This window comes from Chaetodon auriga, chromosome 5 (assembly GCF_051107435.1).
Source record: "Chaetodon auriga isolate fChaAug3 chromosome 5, fChaAug3.hap1, whole genome shotgun sequence".
Classification (NCBI taxonomy): domain Eukaryota; kingdom Metazoa; phylum Chordata; class Actinopteri; order Chaetodontiformes; family Chaetodontidae; genus Chaetodon; species Chaetodon auriga.
In genome coordinates, this window is record NC_135078.1 from 23,871,498 (window position 1) to 23,890,672 (window position 19,175).

Here is a 19,175-nt window from a genome sequence, read left to right on the forward strand (position 1 = left end):
AATCGACAGAGTGACTGTGTACTCAGGCAACTTCACATAAAAACTACTTAACCAGTGAGGGAGATGGAAGAAAGGGATTTATTACGATGCCAGTTACAAGGTCATACAGCTTAGTTTTCCAAACACATCACATATCTGTCTCTCTCTCGTTGAATTTGCAAGGAAGAATAAAACACTGTCGTTCACTGTTGACACAAACTTACCTGATGCATGGTGTTAAGTGAGGTGGATCGGTGTCAAGGAGTTCAAGAGTGGCTTTGAGGACAGTGGAGGACTGCGCTAATTTGGGATCAGACCATGGTTGTGAAACTGGGACACAAAGTGAGACCTGTCCACAACTCAAGCATTATGGGCCACAGTGGCTGGGTTGGTTTACGTCTGAGAAAACAGCCTCTCTTCAGACTGATGCACCAGCTTTGGTTTTGATGCCACCGCACTGGGTCAGCCATCAGCATTTACCACACTGAGAATGAAAGGAAAAATCACACTTAACACCAATAACCTCGTGGGACACCTTATACATGTGCAGCTTAGAGAACATGTGCTGGTGTGAAGACCAGCTGCATTATTCAGTGGCTCTGGCCTGAACGTGAGCTGCTTGCACGCTTTGACCTTCACTGATTGATAACGGCAGGACAAATAGTTATGCAGCGATGGGCGGGACATCCTGCAGCACCAGCGACCGCTGGCTTCGTCTAAACAGCCAACTGCAGCCTTTTCATGCACAGTACAACAGATGTTATGGTCGGCGCGGCCTGTGGTAAGATGTTGCAATGCATCTAATTTCTCGTCATGGAAAATGTAAATTGTGGCAACTGGTTTCACGGATCGCTGAGTGGACGGACGTGCACGTGCAGCCCTGCTCTTTAGCAATCCTGAAGTCTGTTGTTGCCCCCTCCCTTTTTTTTCTCTCGCACTCAAAGTCAGCAAGTTCGCCTGGTCTTGAAAACATCTATAAATTCATCCCTCATCAAGCTGCTTTACAAATTTGATAAAAGCAAAGTATAAAAAATAAATATATAAAAAAATATATAATAAATAGGCTTCCGTAATAAACAGGGTTTAATATGAGGCAACAGTGTGGGCCGAGGGGCGTGCTAGGATGAGTTCGTGTACCCCTGTTGTGATGTTGCGTTCCAGTACCTCTCTAAAAAAAGTCGTAAATATGACTTCTTTGGGAAATGGCGTAAAGTTTCGAGCATTCAAGAATAAATATGCTTCAAAATGTGCACAGAAAGACATATAAAATCAACGGGATCAAATGTATACAGTTTATTTGCTCTACATCTTTCCCTCCACGTTATCCAACTATTAAACATAAATAAACAATAAACTTCTCAGCAATGTTTGATTTTTAATCCCATTTGTAGTGTCAGTTTATGAACGTCCCAGGTTAAATAGAGATTTAATTCCACCACTGGAATTCAGAACATAAGAATAAAATCACTGATGATTGGTGAGACATTTTAGTGCAGACTAACATCAAATCCAGACAATTCAACAACAACAACAACAACAACAACAACAACAACAACAACAAAAATGATTCTTTTTACTGATGCTAAATAGTTTCAATTATGATTGAACACACAGAATTCCGTTTTTCTGTGTCTGTGAAGATTCTTCTTCTTTGGGATCTTTAACTCAAACTTTTGAATTGTAATTGTGAATGTAACGATATTTCATAATACCTGATGATTTGGATGAATTGATTATATATTGTCATGTTTATATTTTCCATTTCTAAGTCTGCCATTTTAGCAGAGACTTCAAAATCAATTTTGGACAACGGTGCCTGTTTTTCCCTTTATGTACTTGAACGTAGCATCAACCTGGTCCTGCCCTCCTTTCTCCAATCCCTGCCTGTGATTGGCCCAGCGCCTCATCATTCAGTCATGTGAATAGTCAATTCCAAAAACCGAGTCATGTTTCTCCCCAGCCAATCACAGCCCCGCTTTCTTATGACACCGTGGGATTCCGCGAAATTGTTTCTTGGAGTTGAGAGATGTGTTGCTCGCAGTAAAATAGGACAAGTTGACGCATGTGTGGGAGCGCAGAGAGGCGGAATACGCGCAGACACAATAGCTCGGGCGCTAAACGGAGCGTTTTACTGCTCCGGCGGCAGATAGAAGAGAGGAGCCAGCGGGAGAAGGAGAGAGGAAGAGCCGGGAACGACTCAGAGTGCTATCTTTCCTGTGGGAGTGTTTATTTATCCACCCTGCAAGCTCAACAAGAAAACGCAGCCTTTGCGGAATCGTCACATTGAAGACGACACGTGTGGATGGTTAACCACATGTTTCCTGGGAGGACCGCGGACTGATTACTTTACCAAATCCCCTTTGTTGGATTGTTTTGGACACTCTAGATCCATTGTCCCTGTCCTCCGTCCGGACCTGCTGTAGTGATGTCGGAGCTTGATGTCTCTGCAGACCGTGTCCCGAGCCGACCACCGGGTCGCACAGAGGACATGCTGAAAGAGAACCAGGAGAACAGGACTTTGCTGATGGTGGCGATGATTTTATTGGACTTGAACAAATGCAGCCCAGGCGCTATCGGCGCTGGGGGCGGCAGATGTCTCGGGGGCAGCGACGCCGGCGCGCAGGAGAAGGTGGAGCGGGGGAGTTGCCGGTTGAACGCCGGCGGAGACGGCCGGGGCTCGGTGGCACCCAAACAGTCCCGGAACAAGAGGGCGGCGGCGGCGAGACAGGAGTCGCCCGAGAAGAGACACTGCTGTCCTTTTATGGGCTGTGGGAAGATGTACGGCAAGTCGTCCCACCTCAAAGCCCACCTCAGGGTCCATACCGGTAAGTGGAGGCTCCGCCGGACAAACTCGGTTGTGCTGAGACAGCGAATCCGCTCTGCGTCACTTCTGCCATCATTTAGTCTTTCAGGCGCATGTTGACATCACCGGCCAAACTGTTTCTAGGACAGCGTCCAAGCGGGACTGTGAGACAAAATAGTCCCAGCTGTAATGATGTCATTAGAAAGCTGTGATTTCATACTTCAGGATTTAACATTGAACGCTGCCAAGCGGTTCATGTTGATGTCCACGGGGGTGAGGGACAACACGTCCCTGCAAATGAGTAACAGATTATGGGAACGGTGGTCCCGTGAATTAGCCCCTGCTGGAGGTGTGACTGGCTGACGGGGGAGGGGTGGCTGGGTGTGGGTGGGTGGGGTATTTTAATATGATGCTGACACGCACCCGCTGCGATCACCGCTTGCCACCGCCCACATTTGCCTCTAATGGCTGCTGATGGCGGCTGTTCTCCGGGAGGTGCTTCCTTTCTTGTGTTTACACGCGCGGAGGAACAACACAGCAGCGCGCGTGGACGCCTCGGCCGGTGATTCTCATGCAGGTCACTGCGACACTGGTGTCCCCACATGTTCTTGTCCGGAGGTAACCATCCCTGCACCACTATTTCCTCATACGTCATTCTTCTCCACTCCCCTCGCGCCGGGTTGTAAACAAGGGCAGACATGTGGTCCAATGGAGCACGTGTGGGAGGAGGAGGGGGCGGCCATTGGTCTTTTTTTTTTATTACTCACAGAGCTGTGTGATGACTCACCATTTCTAAATCAATATGTTCTGTTATTGTTCCCAGAACATGTTGTTTGTGCAGGTCCTCCCAAGACAGAGAGGGCCAAAAAACAAAAACATCTATTTGTGAAGCTTTCATGTGCTCTGTAGCCCCCCACCCCCCATTTATTTGCTAGTTTTGTATTTCTGTTATTGTAACAGTTCGTCTGTAAGGGGTCTGACAGGGAGTCTGACTCTTTGGTCTGACTGCAGTGAAATCACAGTGAGGAAGATGGCGTACATTTCTTTATTTGGTAAATTAACATTTTTGTGTCTTCATTACATGTTGCAAAGGGAAGCTCACAAGAAAACACGTAGAAAGGAAACGACGTCCTTAAAAGCGCCGCAACATGAAACCTGTGTTTGTGTGTGTGTCCGTCCTCAGGTGAGCGCCCCTTCGAGTGTACCTGGCCAGACTGTGGCAAGAAGTTCTCGCGCTCGGACGAGCTGACGCGCCACTACCGCACGCACACCGGCGAGAAGCGCTTCAACTGCCCGCTGTGCGACAAGTGCTTCATGAGGAGCGACCACCTGACTAAACATGCCCGGCGACACGCAGGCTTCCATCCCAGCATGCTCCAGGGCTCCAGCGCGGCCAAGAGACGCCGCTGCTCCGTGTCGGTGTCCTCCACTGACTCTGGAGACCAAAGTCCTGCAGGGGTGTGAGACACACCCACATACTGTACATATATATACACATATATAGACACACCCATATGTGTGGTGGGTACTTTTACACAATCCTGTCAAGCCAGCCAGACCACTATTTAAGAAGTGTTTCTATGCATGTACCATTGTGCAGCAGCAGCAGGCAGATTGCTAGCTTTGAGCATAACGCCTATCAAACTAGAGCTTCCCCCTGAGGTGATTGGTATTTATTATTCAGGGTCTGTCAGACAGCTTCTAGTTGCTTTGCCATCTGTAATTATTTTACTTTGTGTTGAGTTTTTTATTCTGGAACAATTTTTCTGGAGGCATTCATGTACATACAGTTTTCATCAGCACTACACGCGTTCACTCTGCATCACAGATTTCATTCGTAGGTGAAGACGGGAAAACAAAGCCGAGACATTCTGAGTGGGCCGAGGAGTTTCGGGACGAGTCAATATAACCTTTGCACACTCATACTTGTACAGTTACTGTCCAGGCCAGCACAAGGCGAATGTACAGTATAGCAGTATTCTCATGTAAATAGATTAAACAGACTACTTTTCAGATGGATGATATACTCAGTATACGCTAGGTAATTGTTATTAGAGAGTAATAAGACAAAGCTATAATACAGAGAATTACAGAGCGTATTTAATTTCATACATTTTGCTATGGGCTTCGTAAATCAGGTATACTGTGAGCTTGTAGGTTTAGGCAGCGTGTTTCCTGTTGTGACATCATGATAAACTTGCAAACACTTGCACCAAAATACCTTCAGAGTACTTTGGTTAGACCATAACACATAACCTCATGGGAACTGTCACCGTTTGTGTTGCTTTTTGAGGCTTGAATTGTGTCAATAGTGCAGGAAAACATAACAGGGTAAAGCCTTTAATGGGTAAAGTTGGTCTGAGCACTTTTCTGTGTTAAGACCATAATGATTCACATTCACTGTAAACAAGCAGGTCTGTGCCTTTCAAGGGTTTTGTAGCAGAGAGGAGTTTCTACATTTTCAACCTTTGGAAAAAAAACTACCTGAACGAACACGGTCTGATTCTTTCTGTTGATATTCAGCTTGGATATCAATGACTGTCTTTACGCCACCAGTGCCAGTTGCTGTACATTGAAACTAACTTTTGTTTACTCTGTTTCTGGACTGCGTCTTATCAGGGAAAAACGTGCGGCATGCTCTTTTCAATCACTACGACGCCCCCTGGTGGTGATGTGGAAGCACAACATTTCTCACAACAGGAAGTCATAAAACTTATTTTCTGTCCAAGCATTTTGAGGCATGCTGTTGATTGGTTGGTTTTTGAATCTATGAATTACACCATGTAGCATGTTTGTATGTGTTCCTTTGGTACAATGTATTTTTTAATCGTCCGGGAATCTTTTATAATGTTACTAACAGGATGAGAGGTCTTATTGGTCCACTACAGGAGCCAGAAACGTCGTTGATGTCATTTTTCTTTTTATACTTGCCACATAATGCATTCAAATGTCCAGACAGATTGTAAAGTCAGGTATGGTCAACCCCGTAGGACACAATCAATACACATTTGTAAAGTGAAATGCTGTTTTTCTTTTCTGGCATTATGACAACTGTGATTAGATGTTGGTGCCTTTCAGGTTAACACCCTTACTTCTGATGCTACTGTACTGTAATCAGGGACTGTCAATGCAGAGCCCAAGTTATCGCAATATCCATAGCTGTGTAAGAATTACCGCTCAAAAGGTTTAACATTAAAATTATTTTTCTTTCTAAACATCTGCTCAGATCATTACCACATCAGACAGCGAGGAGACACAGCGAGGCAGAGCAGAGAGAGCTCCATTAGCTTTGTGTTTTATTTATTGTTTTCATACACCGCACATAACAATAACATTGTTAAATACTGTAATGGAAGTGTTTACAATACAAGAAAATCTTTTAAAAAAGGAAAATCAAAGAAAAACAATTATCACCCGTGTCTAAATGTAAAAAAAAAACAAAAAACAAAAACATAACTTCATAGACAGCAAATGCTCTTCAAATAAACTAAATGATCAAGATGGCAATAAATACACACGTTTATTTAAACTTCTCTGTACTTAAGGCATACCCTAATTGCAAATAACTCAACCGATTTAAGGGAGGGAGAGTCGTAAATGAGGGATATTAGTGCTCCGAGTCGATGATGCTCGTTGTTGCGATTACAATTTCCAACCATTGGTCAAAAGAGACAAACACGCGTCATCTCGCTCTTTACGTTGGCACTGGATGTCTGTGTGCATGCATGTGTGAAAACAAATGGGGATGAAGGTATCTCACGGAGAATAGTGTGTGTGTGTGTGTGTGTGTCTGTGGGGGAGAAACACAACAGTGTGTGCTGAAAACTCCATGTAAAGCCCCCCCCCCCCCCCCGGCCGGCCCTACAGGAATCATGTGAGCATCATGTGTGAGGAGGGGCGCTGCGGCGATATGTGATCTTCCCTTTTGATACAGTTCATTTCAGATAAGACACTGTCACTGCTATGCAGGAAAGAGTACACAGATACGGGCCCGAAAAGTACAAAAAAAAAAAAAAACCAACAACAAAATGTGCAAATTCCAAAACAATACAAGTCAAGCTCGTGCCACAATGGTATCGTGTGACTGCACAATAGAAACGGGGCAGAAATCAAATGTGCAACAAGCTACTTGCTCATTATTTTCCATTCAATGATTCAGTCCAGTGCTCTTCATGCAGTTTGCTCCTCAGCCACTCATGTTCATACATTCCTCCCCTCAGTGCTGAAGGTGGCGTGGATGAGTGCAACGGCCTGGCCTGTGCTACATAACAACCCTGTACAGTACGATGAATGCAGTACCAGACATCCTCCATGCGGGGTGCCGAGGCTGCAGCTTCGAGAACATCTCCGCGTCGACACGTACAATCGCACAGACCCCTCGGGTTTAAAAAAAATAAGCATTTAAATAAAAACTACCTAGAAAAATGCAACCCAGATTTGAGGAAAGCAGAACAGTTGTGAAGATGTTTCTTACTCTTTGGGGAAAATGGAAATCACTCGACAGCATCAACTGGCCTTTTTGTTTCTGTCTGCTAATATCGGTGTTGTTACATCATGTTCACCAGGAGAAGGGCTCTCAGACACGAGTGCACGTCCTACCATAGGAGGAAACCACCACTTTTACTCGTAGTTTAAAGACATATTGATTATTTTCATGTGCGTTCCTTCTCCTAGATTTGAAATCAAACTTTCTACATGTTAATGTGATTATTTCTCATTGTCGTTATCATCATAGAACTTACGATACTCTACCAATTCTTCACTGTCGCCACTCTGGCGAAGTAAACTCACAGCAGATGAAGATTGGGGGTTATATTGTGTGGAAATGGGAAGGGGCAGAGGGTCAGAAGGGGTGGGGGTTACTGTATTTGACAGGTGGTGGAGGAGGTGGCCTGGCAGCACATGCAGGTAGGGTTGACTGATTTGGGCGGGATCAGATCCAGGTCCTCGTCGTCGGGGATCTCGTCGAGGCGGTAACCATCTTTCAGTAGCTGGATGTTCAGATCCTGATTGATTTGCTGGAGAAGGGAGGACAGACGGAGGAGTTTGATGTGTTGGAGCAGCGTTTCCAGGACCAGGATCGAGCATTTGCTACCAGTTACTCCCACAACTTTACACTGAAGCAGGTCATCAGTGTGTGAGGTAATCAGCCATTAGCTACTCAACACAGGTCCAGATAGTCTGCGGCAAACAGCTTTCAGCTCAGGTTCAGGTTTGCTTATTTTATAATGCAATTTACTAAGAAACTTCCATATCTGCCTTGTGTTGCAGGGTTAGGGTGGGGAGAGCTAAAGAGTGCAGCTGATGTGTAAATCAGCCTGATGAGCTCGCAGTAATGGATGAAATGCATCATATTCAGGTCTCAAATTTGGCAGCGCTGGTTGGGTTTAAGGCCAAATTGCTGTAATGTGTTTCTGTTACTGTTAAAATTAGCAAGCTAACATGGCCTGAGAGACATTTCGAGAGCGCTTAAAGAAATAGTTCAACATTTTGGCAGAGAGTTAAGAAGAGAAGGTTGATGCCACTCTCACATCTGAACATAAATATGAAGCTAGCTTAGCACAAAGAACGGAAACAGGGGGAAACAGCTAGCCTGGTTCTGTCCAAAGGACACAAAATCTGCCTACCAGCACCTCTAAACTCTCTATAAACATGCTATAGCTTGGCTGCTTAAACAGAAACGCATTAACCACGAGGTGCTGTTTTGAGTCAGGGTTTGTTTTTCCATCTTTCCACCGCCTTCATCAGATTTAGACAATCTACAACTTACAAATGTCAAGTGTTTTGAGCTCGTGACTCACACTGGGTACAGTTTCCAGTGGTAACCATGGCAAAGTGAGTTAAGGCTCGTTCACAGATGGCTACAAGGATCATCACTTGGAGCTTTGTCATGAACAAGACGACTCTCCTGGTGTGATTTGTTTTTAGCCAAACAATGCCTTTGTTTGCATGTAAAACAGAAGCAACGTCTCCATTCAAAATCCCAGCATTAAGCTTTGTTCACCATCGAGTCTGCTGCAGATAAACTGTGTACTGCAAGCTGTTACACACCCAAAACACACAGTCTGACACTTTAACAGCCAAAACTGCAGAATAAATCCAGGCAGCCTCAGGTGATGAAGGGTTAAGCTACAGCACAGCACCGTTGCTACGGTGTATTGCTTACTCATAACTTCCTGTTGTTAGCTTGTAGACAGAGGAGACAACAGCTCAACTGGGTTACATTTACCGTGTATTAACTTATTATTTATGACGACATGGTGCCATATACCCACAATATATCCACAAGCCTGGCCTTGTCAGACAGAGAGCGGATGTGGAGGGTGGGAATGAGGACTCCTCTGGAGAATAAACATAACGACGTGTCTGTGATTCGCATTCATATTGGCAGCAGCGTTGAAAACAGGATTTTCAGGTGCAGACACCCCGAGATGACATTTCATTTGTTTCCCGCTTTGTGTCTCATCCACGTTTGCGTGCAGGTGCGTCTGCAGTGTGATCATGCACTCGCAGCGAGCGCACACGCCTACAGAATTAACATGGATGAGCAGGATGGATATAAATGGGTTTTGCTTCAAGACTGGCTTATAAAATCCCGACTCTTGGCCTCTCGACAATAACAGAAAATGGAGGAAAAGGAGGCGAAGGAGCGAGCGAATGAGATGATGAAGCAGACATTTCACAAATCTCACCTCGGCAGAGGAGTATCCCGACGATGAGTATCTGGACATGTCGAAATCATCATCACTGAAACCAAAACAACAACAAAAAAAGCACAAGTTAGCTCATTATCTGTGTGTTTATGTGGCGAGAAGTGTGTTAATGTGTGTTTGTGTTCACCTGTCTGTGTCTAGGGCCACCAGGGGCTTCTCGTCTGGGCTCTGGTCTAAAGAGGAATAGCCTTTATTGGGCACTACCAACCTGTGGGGAGGGAGCAGAGAGAGCCAGAGGAGCAGAATACGACAGGAAGGGGGGAGGAAGAGGTGGAGGAGGGAAAATAGAAACAGGAAGAGGTGAGCAAGAGCGAGACTGGCAGAGATGCTGAAAGAAAAGGCAGGCGGGCCTGGAGGCAGCATCAGCGCTCAACTGCAGGAACAACAGGAGCATGAAAGAGTCTAATTTCTGCCTCAGACATCTTACAAACCCTAAAATCAATATAACTGTCCTCTTGGCCGCCACGCTGACAGACTGAGATGATGACACGAGTGCAAAATCAATTTCGTCAAGTCCCTGAAAACATGTTTCCGATCTTACGCATTAACATACTGAACACAATGAGCAGAGCCACACAGAGTTAAAGGAGGTTTAGCTTTAGTTATGTGGCTTTGTTTGCTGTTCTTTAACTTATACCATTACAAGATATTTCTACGTTAATCAAGTGCAGAGACAGACGACAACTTTTACCTCTTTTTAAGTAAATCAGTCCGTCAGGGGCCTCTGGCCAGTAGCTAATCACAACAGTGCAACGCGACTCCAGAATAAGACTTAAACCGAGTTCATCACTAAAACAAAAGGCAATTTAATGACCGTAATCAATCAGAAAGACGCCAGCGGCGCTCGCGTCGTACCGTGTTCTCGCCATGACGTTGTTCTTCTTGGGTTGCTGGTTGACTGGACTTCCTACAGTGTTGCTGTTCTTCAATGAGCCCTTCCTGGCCAGCTCTCTCTGTTTCTCTGCACAGGAAACACACACACACACACACACACACACCAGGTTAGCTCCAAACAGCACTAAAAAGTGATGGATTAAGGCCGACTTTTGTGTCATCTATTTGTAAGACTTACAACTTGCTGACAACCTTCTGTTGCGCGACATTTTTCCTCCTCAGGTGATAAAATTTAAACACACACACTCATCATGAAGTGTGACAATCAGGCAAAGGAGCTGCACTGAATTCTACTTAAGGCCAATTTTCACTTTGAGAGAACTGCGACATCTTTTCTTCCTGAACATTATCACAAACTACTACAAGGCCTTCGCAGCACAGTATAAGCCAGGACATCAAGGCTGTTCATTGGAGGGATTTTCTTCAGTGGTCAGCTGATCAGGAAGTGATGATCGCTGCTGCTGGAACTGAAGGGAGTTCTTTAATTTATGTAATATGATAGAAAAGAAAATCCATGAGACAGAAAGGACAGACTCGGCTCTCTCTCCCGCTTGTTGATTCTCGTCACCGATCAGATAACGAATGACTAAATTAATGCTATTAGTCTAGTCTGAGCCAGCGATGAACTACAACATAATACATTAGTGAGGCTAGAAAATGGGTCTAATGTCTATTGTGTCACCAGTTAATGGCATTACATGTTTAATCCAGATTTCTAGAAAGCCATCTAATCTAGATTAAAGCCTTTTCCATCTCAAGGTCACAAAAGGAAACTGCCGAATTTATCAAGCGTGTATAATTAAAGCAATATAAATTTTGTTTTATACACAGGACATTTTATGACAGCGTTTACATGTCATTAAAAGAGGCTAAATGGAATAATATGAAGTACTAGTGTCGCCATCTTTGTGGTCTATGTCAGGACAGATGTAGCATGAAATGAACTCCTGCAGTGGCTGAGATTGTTCCCCACGTGTGAACGCTGCAGTTACATCTCAAAAACGACCTTTTTTCATGCCCTCACTTGCATCACTGAGTGGTTTACTCATTTTCAATGTTCCTGGTTCTTAAAGGCTTTGGCTGAGAAAGTATTACAGTAGGAGTAAAAAACAAATAAAGAGGCGTTGCTGCTCACCACTGGACTCTGTCCAAGGTGCTGAAAGGAGCCTTTAAGGAGCGTAGTTTTTCATAAACACAAGAGACTCAAATTCCCAAACGTAAAACAGATCGGAGCGGTTAACATCTCATACCACGGATATCCATAAGTAAAGCAATTAAATAGATTAGAGCTGAAACAATTAGTGCGTTCATCAATTAGCTGATTAAAAAGTAATGGACAACAACATTGAGAGTTGATTTTTTAAGTAATTTTTCCAAAGCTTTGCTACCTCCAGCCTCTAAAACATGAGGATTTATAGCTTTTTCCTGTTTTATGTGAGTGTAAATTCATTTTTTTTAGGGTGTGTGGGGCTGCTCTTCAGAAAACAAATTGATTTTAAGGCATCACCTGGGTAACACCTTGCTCTGGGAACTAGAGTTTAGCATTTTTTGACACATTACAGACTTAACGATTGGTGGATGAATAAAAGAATAACTGACTCATTCATTCACAGTGAAAATAATCTGCAGCCCTAAAGTGGATGCTTATGGTACTTTTTACTCATAGCTTAGCAGCAAAGCAAGGATGATTAAACCACAACATATCAGCACATCCTTGGTTCGCCCTGTGATTGAGAAGCACTCTGAAAACTGATCCTCTCTCTTCAAATGCCGTCACACTAGGAAATCGTCTGTATACAGATTCCTCTAACACCTTGTCTAGAGAATTTCCCACATCTACACATAACAGTGGGTTTACGGACGATTACACACGTTAGCCTGCAAATACTGCAGCTCTTACTCACCTATTTTCATCTGCAAGGGTGAGGGTTTGTAGTTGATAGTGACAGGTTCCCCCTCTCGGGTGTCTGAGTCTGCCTCTGAGGCCGTGGACGAGGCCGGGTCCTGGAGACAAATGAGGGAGTCGGACCGAAAGATGAGCAGAAATGTACATTACTGAGACATCGATGAATAATTAATGTATTTTTGTAATGCACAATAGAGCCTACTATGCCCAGACAATGTGAAGAAAACAACTCATTAATAGATAAAACATGTGTTGAAGAGTTCTTCTACACATGAGCACCAGTGTGTGAAGCATTATATGGACAGTGATAGATATTCAGACGGACACACACATGCTTCTTGGAGAGATGGATGATATGAAGCTTTATGGGTAAACTAAGCTTTGTCATTGGTACCTCTAACTGATAAGACTGAGAATGAAACAGTGAATCAAACGAGCTATTAGAGTGATGCCTGATTTCTTCAGGATGCTGTGGGATCCTCTGGAGGACTCCTGGAAGTCCCTGGATCCCAGTTTGGGAAACACTCCTTAAAATCCACATCTTATATCCAGAGGACAAAGATAGGCAGAAAAATGAGCTTATCTACCAGAGGAGACATGATGACTGGGGATGAATGGAGGTCTGGGGACGCCTGGAGACAGCAGGTCAGACTGCTTTGGGTCCAGTCTGGCTCTCTGACGGCCCCGGCCGTGGGCAGCAGAGGCCGCCCTGCAGGCTGCAGTAACCCAGGGCCCCGCTACAGGCCACGGAGCGCACCGCCGGATCATCTCCACTGATTTCTTTAAGACAGCGGTTTGTCGGGTACATACGAGCACATATTTGCCACGAAAGGCCGCTCAATGATCGCGTCAAGGCGACGCAAGTGGCGTCGAAGCCGGAGCAACTTGCTGCATGGATGCTGAGGATGTAGCAGCAGCCGCGTTGGGATGTGATGCTTGTTTTCGCCAGACATGACGGATGCTGCTCACTACGCAGCAGACCGGACGCTGCTTGCAGTACACAACAAAAACCACCAGACTATAAGCAAATCAGCCAAAATCTGACATCTTACTCAGTCATTTTAACATTTTACTGAAGCCGAAAAACTTGCTGAAAATGCTCTATTGGTACATCAGTCAATATTACGCATGGCAGGTGATGGATTGTCGGCATCCCAAAGCGGAACATTCTGAATGGCAGGCCTCGTGGACGCAGCATCCTGGAATAATAATAATGTTTTAAATGAGAAAACAAGACCGAAACACTGATTGATTATCTCAACTGGGGCTCACCAGCGGCTGCATCTCAGCCTGCATCTCCGCCTCCTGCACGGCGCTCGGCACTTGGAATCTGTCTATTTCCTCCATCATTTTGGCAACGCGCCTCTTTCCTCCTTCCCACAAACTGACTGTTGGCTGCGGGTCGTTTCGAGGAGTTTTCACCGACACTGTGACGGATCTCAGATATCTAACCGTCTCTGCGGTTCTCCGGCGGCGAGCAGCATCCCAGCAGGCAGTATGTCGACGGTGGTGTGACCAGTTGGGTGACGGTGACTCCACCACCCACTTCCGGGTAGGGTATCCCAAGCTAGGGTCCGGGGACCCAGAAGGGGCCTTTTGAAGAGGACCAAAGTGGTCCCAGGCAATGTGAGTAAATGTCTGTCAGTGTAATTGAGTTTAAAGACCTATAATCACCATCATATCAATAGAACTATTTATGTATGTGGCATTTTGTTGTTTTTGTATGTTGTATATTTTATATACAACTCTGGAGTAGGTGATGAGTCTCAAATCAAATGTAAATGAATAAATGAAGCCAGAGGTTGAGGTGATCTCCACTGTCACATCCTCAAAAACGAAGTAAGTCTTCTTTAAAATGAGTCTTTATCCTGACACACTTTGATGAAATTCGTTTAACTTCAGCTGAAGCCTTGCGGACCTGTTAATACACAAGATATTCCTTTATTACAGAAATACAAGAATGACCAAAGGCAGACCACTCCACAACCCATCATCCCCAAAGTCAATTAACAGACTTGTCTTCACACAGGAATTCTAATTAGAAATGAGTAAATTAATCAAATGAACATCTTGGATCCAATTAATTGTAGCGCCAGAAATTAATTGATCAGGGACAAAACGTATGTGTTGCATTATATTGTGGAAAATGAGTATCTTCAGTTTCCTACTGAACAACTGCGATCACTTACTTTATATGACAGCTTTCTGACACCAGGCATCACTCAGCATCCTGTTCGCTATGAACTGAGGTGAAAAGATACTGAGTACATTTACTCAAGTACAATTAAGCATACTTTAAATATACTTATACAGTGAGTATGCTTTACACTTCTACTTCTAATAACGTGATTTATTGTGTTGAGATTAAACTACACAACAAGCAACTCAGATAGCTTTAAAATGCTCCATTTATCAACAATAATATTAACATTACATTACAACATATCACTCTGAAACTGGTGACTGGGGATTATGAGAGCTTTTATTGTTCATTTACATTTCTATGATACTTCTGTAGTTTTACTCGAGTAATTTTGAACGCAGGACCAGTGGAGTAATGGAGTATTTTTATATTGCAGTATTTTGCTGAACAGAGCGCCTCAGGCTTCTTTCACCACTGGCTATGAACAAGGTAAACAACACTTGTGAGGACGTGTTAGTGGGTTTAAAAAATAATAAATAAATAAATGAACACAACCAGACTGTGCTGTGTGTTTAAATCTACAGCTGTGACCTTGTAATTGATAATGTTAAATGATCAATTTTGGTACAAGATCTTTAAAAATAAGTAATTTGCACAATAAGAGCAACAGTAATACAATGAAAATAACTGCTGCGGTGGTGTAATGTAACTTAACTCAAGTATTGCATCTGAGTACAGCTTTGAGGTATTGTACTTTACATGAGTACGTCCATTTAATGCTTCATTATACTACTACTACACTACATTCTCAATATGTTTAATTTTTATCATTATCATTCCAAACCTTTGCCGATGCGTTCATGTCTAAGCAGTTGTTTATGTTGTTGCTGTTTTTGTTCGAATGACTCCTATTTATTTATTATACTGTTGGGTTTAGTCCACCACTGTGTGTGTATTTCATGAGGTGATCTTATGTTTTTTTTATAAAGGTCAAAATCTTTACTTGAATACTCAAGTACTTCTACTTTATACTTCTACTCCACTACATTTCCGAGGAAAATACGTTTTCGTCCAAAATATTTATTTGACAGCTATAATTAATTGATAAGACAATTATCTTAGAAAATACAAATCACTGTTGCAGAATGAACTGCTCAGCCGTAAATAAAGTAGTTCGAATGAGCTTCACCTCGACCAAAGTCTGACAGGAGCCGCATGATGAGTATTTTTAGTCTTGATACTTTAAGCACATTTCACTGATAACACTTCTGTATTTGTACTCAGGTGAGATTCTGGATGCAGGACTTCAATAGGGCATATTTTCACCCCTGAATCACAGAAAATGCTGCCTGGAAAATGACCATAGAGCTGATTTTGAAGACATTTTGAACTTCACAAATATAGGATTTCTGTCCATTCCCTGCACATCCCTGTAGAGTTTCCACCCCAGGTAACAATTATCCTGCAGATTACAGGTCTGTAAATTAATTAAAAAACTAATTAAGCCTTCTATTTTAAATCATAGTTGAGCACAATATGCTTTTAACTGTTCCTGGATGACCACACACTTTGGAAAGAGGAATGACCATCACCACAACTTTAAACACACACTCAATCAAACCGTCAAATGACCATCATGGAGCACATTAATTATACATTCTGGAGGGAAGAACACAACCCCTGGCTCTGAACAGAAAAGCATCCCCGACGTGGTGACTCGTTCTCACTGAAAGTCACTGACACGTCTGAATGCACATTGTCCTTCCCTGGAAATACCAGCAGAGAGCAGCAATAGCACGCTCTGCTGCACAATAATGGCGGCGTTGGCAGCGGATCAGCCGCTGCTGCAGCCAAGTGGGCCCAACTTAAGGGAGCGCGACAATTCAAGGTTGAGCCAGCAGGTGGCAGTCTAAGTCTACAGCAGAGGAGGGACACGGGCTGGATGGAGGATGAATGACAATGAGATGTGCGAAGGGTCAACTAGGTCATTGAGTGCTCAGTCTGCTAAATGAAAACAGTTTGAGGTCCATACCTGTGCGTTTGTATATGCATTATATATGACTATAGGAGCTTACCTGGAGGTCAGCATTTGAGTGTCTGGGAAATGTGAGAATCTGGGCTTTTAAGAGGAAGTCGGGGGGGGGGGATCTCACTGTATATCTCACCGTTTTTTCCTGCCATGCATACCAATGCTTCTCCGATCACCATCATTATTTCAACTTGTTTCATACAATAATTGGACCTCTGTTGACAGGATAAACATCCATACTGACTAAATTATGCAGAATTATAATGATTTGTGATATCTGAGCCACACTGTTGTCAAAAATCGATTTAACAGCTGTCTGTCTGCGTGCGTGTAACTGTGATGAATGTTCACGACTCTATAGGGGTCCTGTTATGAAGAAATGATTAAGTCTGATTAGAATTTTGTCATTAATTATTCATACTCAAGGACAGTAAGATATCAACACACACACACACACACACACACACACACACACACACACACACGTAGCTCATCCCTGCACGTCTTTACATCACTCTTGAGCGAAGATACCTGCACAACACTCTCTATATGTACTGCATAAATTCATACTTAACCCCAGACAGCCTCAGAGCAACACTTACAGATTCTCTCAGTGTTTCTCTCCATTTCACACACAAACACACACAGACACACACACACACACACATGTTTGCATCACGCCTTGGGACATTACACAGACTTATATTCATTCCTAGAGACCCCTGACCCTAACCTTGACCTTAACCTTAATCCTAAAAAACAATGATCTATGTTAAGCTGTTTGGTCCTCATAAGGAAGACAAGTCCCCCCAACATACTGTGTAGACAGATTTATGTCCTCACAACATGAGTAACACACAGCCATCCGCACACACACTTGAAATGCTTTATATTGAAGCCACTAAATTAATTTTAGATTGCATAAAATTGAACTATTTCAAAAATCCCACACATTTTGAGCATGTAGTGTCCAAAACATAGATTAACATTTGATCCCTTAGTTAACACACACTCACTTAGACACACACACACACACACACACACACACACACACACACGCACACACACACACACACACACACACACACACACACACACACACACACACACACAAAGACTGGCCATGATTCAGTCTGGGCTGATGTGGGTTATGCAACCCCTCCAGCAGTGCAGATGGGGCTGCAGATTACTGGCCCCTTGTATGTTTATTAGTAATCTCTCTTTAATATTTGTCCTGTTCATTATATAACACTATACTGAGCTCAGCTAGCCTCTTCCATTTCAGCTACCACTGGAAAACCTGGGAAATTGCTTTGCTGCTGCATAATGCGTTCTCTGAGATGAAGGGATGGAGCGATGGATGCAGGGCTGAGTAACCATGTCTAATCTCCACTGGATGAACTCTCAGCAAACATCGAATCTGAGACGGAGGGATCAATGGAAGAGTGATGGGCAGGAGAGCAGATGAATGATGGATTCTTATTGAGTGTTTTCCTTCACTGGTATCACAGGGGATCCATTGACAAACTCCTTCAGCTCTCTCAAAAGGAGGATCTGAGTTGAAAAACAGGGGAGATCAGTTCAGTGGTTCAAACAGTGTGTGAGTCAGAGCTCGCTGACCTCCACATCCACACAGCTCACAGTGGAGTTGATCACTGGATGTGTGCTTGCCAGCTTGCATGTGTCTGGCACTGATGTCGTTATATGGGATTAAAGAAACAAACAAGAGGAAAACAGTAAATGAGAGAGAGAGAGAGATAAACTGGCAGGCAGATAAACAGAAGGGGAACAAACAACAGACAGCCGTGGAGATAAATTTCAAATCAACAGCCCACCAAAGACCCTAACCATCTGTCTCACACGTGCTATAAACCACTGTTTTACGCTTGTGCATACATGTATTCATACACTCCGTTTGAGCCACACACACACTCATTCCACATGCAGCTGATACATCTCCACTGCAAACAAACAACAAGACACAGTTCTCATATCATAAGATCTGTGATAAATCCATGGCTCTCACAGGCTCATGAGTGGTTCACAGGAATGATATCAGTGACAACCAATCACCTGCCTTTATGAAGCGGTCAAAGAGGTATTCGGATACTTTAGACAAGTACAAGTACATCGCATTGCAAATACTCCATTAGAAAGTAAAAAATCTGCACTTAAGCAAAATGTACTTCAAGTATCAAAAGCAAAAGCACTCAGTACGCTTCTTCTTCTTCTTCTTATTATTATTCTTATGAAACAGCAGCAGTTGTCACATTCAGACGTTCCCCCTCTAATGACGCTGGATCGCGGTTCCCAGATAAGTGTGACTTTTGGCCAACAACAGGATGTGGGTCACAGTTGAGATCAGCGTGTTCCTCACTGATAATTGCAGGAAGCTGAAGCAACGGTTAAAGAATTATTGGGTGGCCCATTAGCACTAATTCACACCAAAGAGGCACAGCGATATCGACTGTGGACCACATTAGTTATACACAAGAGTGGATCAGTTTATTGTGTGAGGAATAAATAAACTGTCATTAACACGAGACATAGACATAATGGTAACTGCCACAGTGAAACAATAGCTATTTATAAAGTGTAGAGCTGCAACAAATGACTATTTTCAGCATCAGTTATTCTGTTGATTGTTCTTTGATTGATCACTGAATCCATGAAAATAAAAAAACTGATCACTACCAGTTTTAGTCCCA

General features: G+C 43.5%; 2 protein-coding genes across 2 annotated transcripts; one reads left to right on the forward strand and one right to left on the reverse strand.

The window, feature by feature from the left end:
• The first annotated feature begins 2,000 nt into the window (after positions 1 to 2,000).
• On the forward strand, positions 2,001 to 6,019 carry klf9 (Kruppel like factor 9). Its single transcript, XM_076730145.1, has 2 exons — positions 2,001 to 2,804; positions 3,966 to 6,019. Exons 1-2 carry the CDS (start codon positions 2,405 to 2,407, stop codon positions 4,244 to 4,246), a joined length of 681 nt encoding a protein of 226 aa, XP_076586260.1. The 5' UTR covers positions 2,001 to 2,404; the 3' UTR covers positions 4,247 to 6,019.
• A 42-nt stretch (positions 6,020 to 6,061) lies between these two features.
• Positions 6,062 to 13,826, reverse strand: fam219ab (family with sequence similarity 219 member Ab). Its single transcript, XM_076730146.1, has 6 exons — positions 13,568 to 13,826; positions 12,294 to 12,393; positions 10,351 to 10,456; positions 9,623 to 9,703; positions 9,475 to 9,529; positions 6,062 to 7,800 (listed from the first exon to the last, which is right to left on the reverse strand). Exons 1-6 carry the CDS (start codon positions 13,643 to 13,645, stop codon positions 7,642 to 7,644), a joined length of 579 nt encoding a protein of 192 aa, XP_076586261.1. The 5' UTR covers positions 13,646 to 13,826; the 3' UTR covers positions 6,062 to 7,641.
• Between the last annotated feature and the right edge of the window lie 5,349 nt (positions 13,827 to 19,175).

Bases quoted from the DNA above. Each gene is read 5' to 3' on its own strand.
- klf9 (XM_076730145.1), top strand. From the start codon at position 2,405: ATGTCGGAGCTTGATGTCTCTGCAGACCGTGTCCCGAGCCGACCACCG. The intron at 2,805-3,965 runs GTAAGTGGAGGC...GTCCGTCCTCAG, and splicing joins CCACCTCAGGGTCCATACCG to GTGAGCGCCCCTTCGAGTGT.
- fam219ab (XM_076730146.1), bottom strand. From the start codon at position 13,645: ATGATGGAGGAAATAGACAGATTCCAAGTGCCGAGCGCCGTGCAGGAG. The intron at 12,394-13,567 runs GTGAGCCCCAGT...ATTTGTCTCCAG, and splicing joins AGGCTGAGATGCAGCCGCTG to GACCCGGCCTCGTCCACGGC. The intron at 9,704-10,350 runs GTACGACGCGAG...CCCTCCCCACAG, and splicing joins AACGTCATGGCGAGAACACG to GTTGGTAGTGCCCAATAAAG.